Here is an 11,530-nt window from a genome sequence, read left to right on the forward strand (position 1 = left end):
ACCTTGACATTTGTTAAACATGCGTCTCCGTCACCTCAACATTTGTTAAACATGCGTCTCCATCATATTCAAGTTTCATTCATTTGTCTCAGACTCAGTAAAGACGAGTTTGCTCAGAAAAATACAGCTCACATTTATTGACGCCAACATTCTGAATTCTTCATTTGAATTTGGACACAACGAATCACAGATGAGACTCAAAGACTCGAGGACGTGAGAATCTGAGGCCGAGAGCTGGAACCCACACGCCGTGATGCGTTCAGGTTCCTTCTGTCAGCCCCTGTTCAAGTATGTTTTCAGTGTAAAGGCCTTTTCTAGAAGCAGCAGCATGTTTCTCTCACTTCAGTCACTGGGACACGATGAGGAGACTCCAGCAGCTGCTGCAGCACGATGCGTTCAGGGACCTGGACGTCTGAACGCCTGGGGCACCATGAGACCTGCTGGTGTGAAATCTGTAATGTTCACCTTAATCTGATCCTTTAATCAAGGATTATTGATCTGCAGCTGGTTCCTTGTGTTGTGTTCAGGTCACATGTTGTCACAACTTTTCATTTCGTTGCCTCTGTACTTGTACTCTGTGTAATAACAATAAATTGAATCCAATCCAATGGAAGTGAGAAGAGAAGAGAATTAAACCCAGACGTGATGATCCTGTGCTACATCATCCATCCAGTGTAGCTTTGTTACACGTGGGATGAAAGGTTCTACATTAAGACGAGTGCAGCTGTGTGTGTCTCTTCCTGTGGTCCATGCTGATGTGGGTATGGACAGCAGTTGAGCAGCGGTGTTGTGAGATGCTGTGGTGTTGTATCATTGTTTCATGTTGTGTTGTTTGATGTCGTGTTAAGTTGAGTTGCTGCAGCAGCTGCTAGACTTTGTGCGACAGAAGCTGTAACACAAACTGATTCTTTGGAAAAACAAGACACACAAACTTCAGATTCAGTGTGAAAACATTCTGCTGGTGAATGATGAACCTACACACACACACACACACACAGCGACACAGAGTAAGGCAGTTATGGACAGACACACGCTGTCTACATGTTCATGAAGCTTCTACACTTTGGTCTTTGAAAACAAGCGACTCAGTCGATCTTTACAAATGACGCTCGACACGTGGACAGCGATGAGGCTTGGAAACACACAACAGGGAGTCACACTGCAGGTGGCGCTGTGCACACACATCTTCACTCAGACAGATACACTTTATTACAACATGAGTCGTTGTCCCTCAGCATGTGAACTGGTCCAGGGTTAAAAAGACTGATTATCTGTAGATGATCAATACTACACTGGTTTTTCTAAAAAGCGGCAGCAACACTTTAAGATGATTCACTATAAATGGAATATTGAAAATATTTTCAGTTAAATTGCTCTCATCATGAACATCAGCAGAGATGTTCACGTATAAATCTATATACCACTTCCTGTCATTAAACGTCTTGTCGTCTCCTACAAACAGGAAGTACGACATGTGACTCCACCGACCAAAACACAACATCACAATAAACTGAATGAACAGATGAGGAAGAGTCGAGGACGGATGAGACAGAAACGAGTCATGTGACCCAGTGACTCTGTCTGCGTTTCTTAAATATCAGACGAGACACAAGAAGCTCTGAACACAAATGCCTCACCACCACTTTAACCTACTCTGTGAATGGGACAGTGTAGGTCCTGAATTCATAGTCACAGGGAGGGAGTTATAAATTCCAGGCAGCTTTCTGATTGGACGCAGAATGAGTGAACGGTCGTGAGTGAATGATGAGTCATCGAACAGTGTTTTACAGGAAGAGAAAAGACAGAAATTTAGAATAAAATATCAGAATGTTGGTTTCACAAGAAAGATAGAAATAAACAGTGAACACAGAGTCACAGGATTCAACCTGGAACACGTATTGATCAGGTCATGTGACCTGTCACGTGAGTGGGTGGTGACGTGAACGAGCTCATGCGATTAAACATCTCTGATCAAGTGTGCGGAGCGGAGGCTGTGATTGGACGGATGATTATCATATCAGAATAAGGGCACAGTCAAATAAACGCAAATGTATCACTGGCGAACCTCCCCCCCCTGTTTACCATTGTGTGAGTGGGGGGGCGAATTAACCTTTATTTCCTGTGACAAAGTACATCCACAGCTTGACTTCACGTGAATTTTAACTTTGGTGAAACTTGAGCTGCTACATTCATGTGTGAGGGACCTTAGTGAGAACTGACAGGGCGAGCTGGATTCTGATTGGACGACCTGGAATTCGTGTGCGTTACAGCTGGGTGGGGCCTCGGCTGTGTGGCTCGCTGCTGCCTGCGGGGGGCGCTGACACCAGGCTTCTCAGGTAGACGCAGGGGTTCCTCCTCCCCCCTGCGCCAGGGGTGGAGCCTGGAGGAGGTGGTGGTGGGGGCAGGGACCCGGGGGGCCTCAGAGATGACATGAGTGGCTGCATCTCCTGCGCTGCCGCCGACTCCTCCTCCTCCTCTTCCTCCTCCTTCTTTTTCTTCTTCTCTGAGAAGAGGAAGGAGCCCTGTGACACCTGTGGTCCGATGGAGGAGGTGCTGCTCCAGAGACTGCTGGGTGGGGTGTAGGAGGCCGGGCGGGGCCCTCCCAGTCTGGAGAGGGCGATCACTCGGGGGTGGATGGGCTCGACAGGGGCCGGTGGCGAGGAGATGCTCTCCAAGGAGGAGATGCTCTGGTTCCAGGCCTGCTGGAGGTCAACGGGGATGACCTTTGTGGCCTCCACAGACACACAGGGGGGGGTGGAGCCCACACCACCCTTCCACGGTAACTGGCTCTCTCCGATGATGGGTGATGGGGGGGCAGTGGGACTCTGAGCACCGTCCACATCTGCTGGGACTGAGGGAGGAGACACAACGAGAGGAGGGTTAGAGTCTAAACTGCTCCTGTAGCCAACCACTGATCACCAGTGTGATCATCACAGAGCAACTGGAACAGCTTAAGAACAGGTGATAAAAGCACGTGACAGGTCATGTGACAGGTCATGTGACAGGTCACGTGACAGGTCATGTGACTGATCTCACCCGATGTCCGTCGTGGTTTCGACGTCTCGACCTGACGAGCGACAAACGTGATGCCAACGTCTTCGTCCCTCTCCGGGTCCGAGTGTCCTGCTTTGTCCTCCTCCGTCACAGGAACGCCCACTGGATCTGAACACACACACAACTCGTCAGTGCACACACACACACCCTGCTGGCGGTCAGGTGTATTGAAGGTGAGGGCCCCACAGAGGCCCCTGAGTGCTCTGCCCCCCCATCACTGTGCCCGACCTTTGTCATGCCAGCTGACGTTGCGTCTGGGTTTGTCGCCGCCGTCGTCTTTGTTGTCAGATCCTCGCCGCTGTCAGAAGAAGAATAAACCCGTCAGCTCACCTACAGCTGTGTGTGTGTGTGTGTGTGTGTGTCTGTGTGTGAGCTAGACCTTCTTGAGGCTGCGCTCCTTCTTGTGTCGTTTGTGTCTGGTGCTCTTGAACGTCTCCATGCGACTCTTCATGTTTCTCTGGAAAACCTCCCGATCCTGACGCTCCTTCTCCCCCAGAGGCATGAAGTGTCGGCTGTAGTGGGACTGATACTGAACAAACACAACACAGACACACAACAGAGTGAGCCACTACATATAACCCACTGACACATCACAGAAACAACACGCCTGATAGAAACTGTGTGTGTGTGTGTGTTTGCGCGTGTGTTACCCGTCTCCTGGGTTTGTACAGGTTTCCTGCGAGGACATGATGTGTCTCTGAGTCCTCCTCCACTTTGGCTCCGGGGACGTTATCGATCGCCTGGAGGTCCAGACACACACCGCTGCCGTTCTCACGCCTGGAACACGCAGACAACAAGTAAACAACACGCAGACAACAAGTCAACAACACAACACCGAGCCTGGATCACACCTTATTGTCCTTCTAAAATTAAACTAAATCACGATTCACATTCAACAACATTTCCCATGATGCCCTTACTGCCTTGGGCACACACAGACACACACACACACACACACACACACACACACACACACACACACACACACAAACACACACACACACACCAGCAGTCATGGGACTCACAGGTAGTTGGTGACGTTGGTGACTTCAGGAAACGAGGCTCTGGAGGCCATGGAGGGAAGAGACAGTCTGGCTGAGGTCAGGTTCCCACCCTACACACACACACACGCACACACACACACACACACACACACACACACACAGGTCAAAGGTTAAAAGCTGTCCTCACATCAGTTTTCCCTGTTTCTCCTCTTGAAGGCCACATCTCCCATAATCCCTCAGTTCTCTACACACGTGAAGCGGCGACCGGCTCTCACCTGGTCGATGACGCTGATGGCGTCTCGGATGTTGATCCTCTGATACGCCTCCCACAGCTCGCTCTTCCTGTACACAGACTTCTTCAGCAGCAGCTTACTCAGGTAGTTCTTATCAAACTGCTCCCACCTGCAGGCGACACACACGTGACCACTCATGTCTGACACATGACCACAGACATGATGTCCTCAGGATGTCTTCAGGACTGACTTGTCTCTCCAGTGGTGGTATCCCTGCAGTCCTGCGATGTCCTCCACCGCCGTCAGGATGTGATCAAAGGCCTGAGGACACAGGATGACATCATCAAGATATCAGATCAATAACAGGAAGTGACCACAGAGCTGAAGCTAACAAACACCTGGATGATGGAGGGAGAGAGAGAGAGGACAGGAGCACAGGGGGTTTCTCTTTGACTGAAGAGGAAGACAAAGGAGAAGAGGAGGAAGAAGAAGAAGAAGAAGAAGAAGAAGAAGAGGAGGAAGAAGAAGAGACGTGTCCTCTCACCCTCTCGTGGATCTCCTCGTTGATGGTCGGTTTCCTGCTGGTGGAACGAGGAACCTTGAGCCAATTCACCAGAGGTTTGATGGTCAGGCCCTGACAACAGGAAGTGAACGTGTGACACAGACGATGACCTCAACACCACAAACCAATCAGAGACCAGGACACGTTCACACAACCTTCAGACGTCATCACACACACACACACACACACACACACACACACACACACACACACACTCAGCTCTCACCTGGAACATGACCGTGAAAAACACCACCACGATCGTCGTGGCGACAAAGTAGTCTTTGGCTTTGACGCGCTCTCCGTCCAGAAGAACCACGAGAGCGAACGCCACCGCCCCCCGCAGGCCGCCGTACGACATCACCACCTGGTCGATCTTGTCCAATGGGACGAGGCGGAAGCGGTTGAGGACCCAGGTCTGACCGATCACACCTGGAGATCAGAGGTCATCATAGGTCGGTTACAGATGGACAGAGGGCGGAGGTCACAGTGTCGGGGGAGGCGAGGGGGGGACTGACCCATGGCTCTGAAGACAAAGATGAAGATGAGGGTGCAGGACACCAGGCCTGTGTCCCAGGCCCACTTGGACTTGTCCACGGCCGAGATCCCCAAGAAGATGAAGATGATGGTTTCAGCGATGCTGGCCAGAGTCTTCATCGTGTACTTGACCGTGGTCCGAGACTTCTGGGAAATGTTGGCCTCCACGTATTTATTGGCTCCAATGCCACAGAAGGTCATTCTGATTGGATGACAAGAGGGAGACTGTCTCTATGTGTGTGTGTGTGTGTGTACATGAGAGGAGATGGGACAGGGACCTAATCTAATATCAATCTGCACTAAGTAGTCTGGTTGTAAAGACTGAACTGAACTGAGCAGCAGCTGCACAGAGAACAGGGTCAGTGACACTGGGATGATTCTCCATGTTGTTTCTACTCTGCCAGCTGAGGCTGCTTGTTTTATTCATGAAGAGGGTCATGTGATCGAAGCCCGACCAATCGGTGAAGGCTGCGTGTGGCTCATGGAGCTCTGCTCGTTCTGGACTTACGACAGGATGGCGGACAGCGAGAAGAGCTCGGCGGTCAGGTAGGCCAGGTAGACCAGCAGGACCACGAGGAGCGGCTCGATGATGCGGACCTTCTTAGTGAAGCGAGTGATGAAACCCAGGAGGACGGCAAAGACCAGACCCACCAGAGTCCCGCCGATACTGACGATGAGGAAAGAGGCTGCGCAGGAGGAAGACGATGAAGATGAGTGAGCTCCAGAAGAGAAGACGTCACTCACATCGTCTCTGTGAACTCACCGACTCCTTTGAAGTAGTCTGCCGTCTGGACGTTCTCCACTCCGACCTCCACGAAGGAAATGTAGACTTTATATAAAACCTGCAGCAGAGAGAAGGACTCAGGTTACAGCTGGTTCCCAGTGAGAGGGCCGTGACGTCACCTGCTGCTGGCAGGAACCAGAGTGTGTGTGTGTGTGTGAGAGTGTGTGTGTGTGTGTGAGTCAGTGGTGACTGAGCTGCACTGACGTCACTTCCTGTCAAGCTCAGATGATGAATTGTCATGGAAACATGCAGTGTGTTGTTCCTGCAGGTCACAGTGTGAGTTTCTTCCCACACTGAGTCGTGTTGCTGGGATTAGCTCAAACTCTGAGTTCTGTGGAGGATTAGAAAGCTGCAGAGTTAATCTGCTCGAACTCTTTAATCTCACATTACTGAGTCAATGTGAATTCTTTCTGCGTCGAGATGTTTTTCACAATAAAATTCCTGAACGTGTTGGAACGTTTGACTCAGTAGAAAAGTCAGAACGTCTCCGCTGCCGAGACGAGGATCTGACTTCAGGTCTGTGACAATGAACCATATTCTGCTTTTATATTTCAGTGATGGGTTAGTTTATAGACAACTATCAAAATAACTCAGTGAACATGACCGACACACACACACACACACGCACAAACGCACACACAGACACACCTAGTAAGTCTCTCTTACATATGTTTACCTCTTGTGCCCTGTGGTTGTGTGTGAGTGAGTGTGTGTGTGTGTGTGTGTGTGTGAGTGAGTGTGTGTGTCTGTGTGTGTGTGTGCGTGTGCCTGTGTGTGTGTATTGTGTGTGTGTATTGTGTGTGTGTATGTGTGCGCGTGTCTGTGTGTGTGTATTGTGTGTGTGTGTGTGTCTCACCACGGTGACGGCGTCGTTGAGCAGTGACTCTCCGAACACGATGATGAAGAGCATGTCGTTGATGTGAACCTCCTCGAACACGGCCAGCACCGCCACCGGGTCCACGGCCGAGATCAACGCTCCGAACAGGAGGAAGTCGATGAGGCCGGCCTGCACACGCTCATCTGCACACACACACACACAGACACACACACACACACACACACACACACACACACACAAGTTTATATATATTTAAACAGTATTTATTTGTTGGCACCTGAACGTGTCATACTTACAGGATGACATCACAGATCAATATCACAGTCTCCAGGTAGCTGACCCTCTCTGACCCCCAGTTACTGACCCTGCGACCCCTGTAACTGACCTATGACCCCCAGCAGCTTGGCGGCGTACAGGCAGAAGCCGGTGCAGAAGGCGTTCCACAGCGTCCCGACCACGGCGTACGTCAGGATGGCTCCCAGGTTGTCGAAGAAGAGGCGGGCGGGCATGAAGTACCCGGCGTCGCCCACGATGGTCGGCAGGAGGAAGAGGAAGAAGAGGGCGGGCTCCAGATGATACAGCTGCTTCTTACTGGCTATGAGGACGATGCCGCCCAGGACCAGGCCCAGCAGGATGAGCATGCAGCTCTCTGGAACCACGGTGGTGAAGCGCTGGGAGAAGTGGAACACTGCAGGAGAACCAGGAAATAACGTGAGAGACACACAAACACACACACACACACACACACACACACACACACACACACACACACACACACACACCGCTGATCCTTCCACACACCAGACGCACAGCGAGGACAGAAACTCTGAAAGTTCCTCATCTCAACAAAGAGAGATAAAACTAATATAATTAAATTTTCATTCAAAACACAGTGTAGTTTATTTAGATACAGGTACACACACAAACACACACACACACACACACACACACACACAAACACTGATGATTAATGTGCTGCTGAAGATAATCCCCAGCACAGTCCCTGTTTAATGTTTGAGGACAAACGACTGAGACGTTAGAATAATAATGATGACATAAAAGATGAGTTTCAGAGCCTGAAGACTTCAGTAGGAACCAATGAGCTGCGAGTCTCAGACGGGGGGTGGGTGGGGGGGATTTCAGAAAGTGACACACACACTTATGGTTCGAGTCTGTCTGTGTCTCAATGCAGAGGACGTGTTTGAAGACAGATGACGTCTGGATCCTTCTCTGGACAGCATATCCCAGGATGCATTGTGCTGGTGACGAGGTGGCTCTGCAGCTGCTCTAAGGAGCTGAGGATGCAGTTCTAAATACAGGACAGACATGGGACACACCTGGAGGACGTCCTCCTCAGGTGACGTCTCCGAGCCGCTGCAGCTTCACGACCAATCAAACGTGCACACACACACACGCTCAGACTAACTAACACAAACATCATGTGTGTTAATCTACAGCTGCTAGATGTTTACACTCATTTAAGTCTCATTTAAACTCGGCCTTCGAAGACAAATATACAGACTGACCCTTTAAATCGATTTTCCAACAGCATCAAGATCAAACGTAACTTGAATCGTCCTGATGTTGACGTGTCCGTGTTCATACATGTGACATGTGACAGTTACATATGTACGTTTTCCATGGCGACAGACTCAGGAAACTCGATCCCGTTGACATATAAGAAGAAAGTGAATGAGTCCTCAAATGTCTCAGAGGACGTCTCACACCGGCCGGTCTCAGGAGACGAGCGGCTGCAGCTCAGAGACTCAGGAGCATGTTCCACAGTAACAACCTGAGACCTCATCTCCTCTCAAACAGCTGCTTATCTCCAGATGTGCTCTCTCTCTCCTTCAGCTCCGGACACACACATCTGGAGGAGACAGGGACGATTCTCAGAGTCGCCTTCGTCCACACAATCTGAGTGTTGGTCTGAGTCTAGATAAACAACAGTGTGTGTGTTGGTTTGTGTGCATCAACAGTGCGTCTCTGTTCACGAGAAGAAAACAGTCAAACATTGAGTGTCAGATAATTGTGCGACAGGTTGAGTTGTCATCACATGAGGATAGAGAAGTGGATTCATCATAGTGAACAGAGCCTGAGTGTGTGTGTGTGTGTGTGTGTGTTTGTGTAACATTATCACGTTAATGAGCAGCATGTATATCTTGTTAATGTCCTGCAGCACAGTGAGTCACCAGCAGCTCAGGAAACATGACACTGTGTCTGTGTGTGTGTGTGTGAGTCTGTGTGTGTGTATCTGTGTGTGTCCACAGAGCCATGACAGAAGAACAGAATGTTTAATGAAAGATGGGGAGACGGAGACAAAAGCTGTTTTCAGACACAACCTGAGGATCTGACATGTTCCTCACATGTTCCTCACATGTTCCTCAACCCGCGAGGACAATGTGTGGAAGCTTCCCAGTGAGCGAGTGGACGTGAACACAAACATCTCAGGATGAAGAAGAGGAGTCGTACACATAGAAGATGAAGACGTCAACTAGGAAACACGAGGAGATTCCAGATCTTCTGGTGATGAGGGCCGACGCCGGATGAGATGTAAACAACAACACTGATCTTTTCACAGCAGAGTCTATACGTCATGTCCCGCCTCCTGCTGCTCTACAGGCTCCGCCCCTGCTGCTCTACAGGCGGTGGTCTAGGAGGAGAGGCGGTGGTCTAGTGGCAGAAACTTGGACTATGGGCAGAGAAGGTCTCTGGTTCGTCTCTGGTTCGACTCCACGGAGAGACAACAAAAAGACGAACCTGGATTGATCTCCCTACCCTGTCTAGTGCCCCTGAGCAAGGCACCTTACTCCCCCAACATCTGCTCCCCGGGCGCCGTACATGGTCGCTCACTGCTCTGTGTGTCCTTCACCAGATGGGTCAAAAGCAGAGGTTACATTTCCCTACCTGCATGAGTGTGTCTGTGTGTGTTTGGGACTAATAAATGCATCTTAATCATCTTGGTCTACAGGCTCCGCCCATTCTGCTCTACAGGCTCCGCCCCTCGCCTCCTCCTGCTTCACAAACTTCAGTAAAGCTCCAGAGTTCATGTGTGAAGACAGCTCCAGAGTTTGAGTCCTCTTCACTCATCACTTGATGTTGTTCAGTTGAAGTTCGATGCAGATTCATATCAATGTAAACTGAGGAAACAGGATTCACTCTGGATTAAACCTGTGAGCACTTGGTTTCATATCAGACTCATGGTCAGGTACATGCACTTTATAAAGTAGGTGTGTGGTTCTGTTTCCAGTGGAGCAGCAAAACCAGAACTAGAACCAGGATCAGGTCCAGGATCAGGACCAAACCAAGAACAAGAGCCAGAACTCGAACAACAAGAACCAGATCCAGAACCAGGATCAAACCCAGAACCAGAACTAGAACCAGAACAACAAGAACCAGATCCAGAACCAGAACCAGGATCAAACCCAGAACCAAAGTAAAGTGACAGTGTTTCACTTGAGATCACACACACACACACACACACACACACACACGCGCGCGCGCGCACTCACAGATCTTGGCCACGCTGGCCACCAGGAGCCAGATGGCGATGATGAACGGGGTCTGGACGTAGCTCCACTCCCACTGGACCACCCGGTACCCGCCGCCGTAGTAATGCTGCCCCCCCTCCTCCTCCTCCACGGGGCCGGTCGGATCCTCCGCCGCTGATCGGGCCAAGGCGACACCTGGAGCCCGGTGCTCCGCTCCGGGCTGCGGGATAAGGAGGAGGAGCGGCGGGGCGGAGGCAGAGGCAGGTACCGGCGGGGAGAAGCCGAGCCCCGGCCCCCGGAGCGGCGGACCCGTCCCCGGGAGGTCGGCGGCAGAGACCGGCAGCAGCAGCAGCATCAGACCGAGCAGCAGCATCTTCACCCCGGAGCTCAGCGGGCAGACATCCCGGAGCTGTTATATACACACCGGGACACCGAGAGGACACGGAGGAGGAGGAGGAGGAGGAGGTGGAGGAGGAGGAGGAGGAGGAGGCCGGTACAACACACACACCGGTAAGACACGGAGGAGGGGACACCGGAGCTAGACATGTGACCCCCCCCCCCCAGTCCCGCCTTAAAGATACACACACACACTCACACGCACATACACAAACACACGCGCACGCACACACACATACACAATGTAAATAAAAAAGGATACAACAGTGATTAAATAATTAAATATTGTGACACTAAAACACAGACCTTTCATGTTTATACTTTGTTTATACTTGAATTCTTCCTCCACCTGTTTTTATAATTTGACCTTTGAGTGATTTCCTCTTCTGGTTCTCAATCTGTGGCTCGAGTCTCTTTAAAGGGTCATCAGCTACACAGAGGGGTCAGGAGACAGGAAGCTGTGTCACATACACGAGTGTGAGTTTCAAACTCTAGACACGGAACCACCAGCTGACGTCTCCACATCTGGATCAGAGAACCAGGCCCAGAGGTCAAGGTTGAAAACATCAGGATTAATCTGAACAGTGTTTTCATTCAGGAGGCTCCAGATGTTCTTCTCCCCAGCATCATCTTC

General features: G+C 50.6%; 1 protein-coding gene across 1 annotated transcript; it reads right to left on the reverse strand.

The window, feature by feature from the left end:
- Positions 1-130: 130 nt before the first annotated feature.
- Positions 131-10,888, reverse strand: slc9a5 (solute carrier family 9 member A5). Its single transcript, XM_062391335.1, has 16 exons — positions 10,522-10,888; positions 7,395-7,697; positions 7,028-7,191; positions 6,151-6,229; positions 5,896-6,073; positions 5,369-5,589; positions 5,080-5,282; positions 4,836-4,925; positions 4,542-4,612; positions 4,334-4,460; positions 4,080-4,168; positions 3,705-3,831; positions 3,434-3,583; positions 3,283-3,352; positions 3,037-3,162; positions 131-2,851 (listed from the first exon to the last, which is right to left on the reverse strand). Exons 1-16 carry the CDS (start codon positions 10,871-10,873, stop codon positions 2,265-2,267), a joined length of 2,937 nt encoding a protein of 978 aa, XP_062247319.1. The 5' UTR covers positions 10,874-10,888; the 3' UTR covers positions 131-2,264.
- Between the last annotated feature and the right edge of the window lie 642 nt (positions 10,889-11,530).

This window comes from Platichthys flesus, chromosome 1 (assembly GCF_949316205.1).
Source record: "Platichthys flesus chromosome 1, fPlaFle2.1, whole genome shotgun sequence".
Lineage (NCBI taxonomy): Eukaryota > Metazoa > Chordata > Actinopteri > Pleuronectiformes > Pleuronectidae > Platichthys > Platichthys flesus.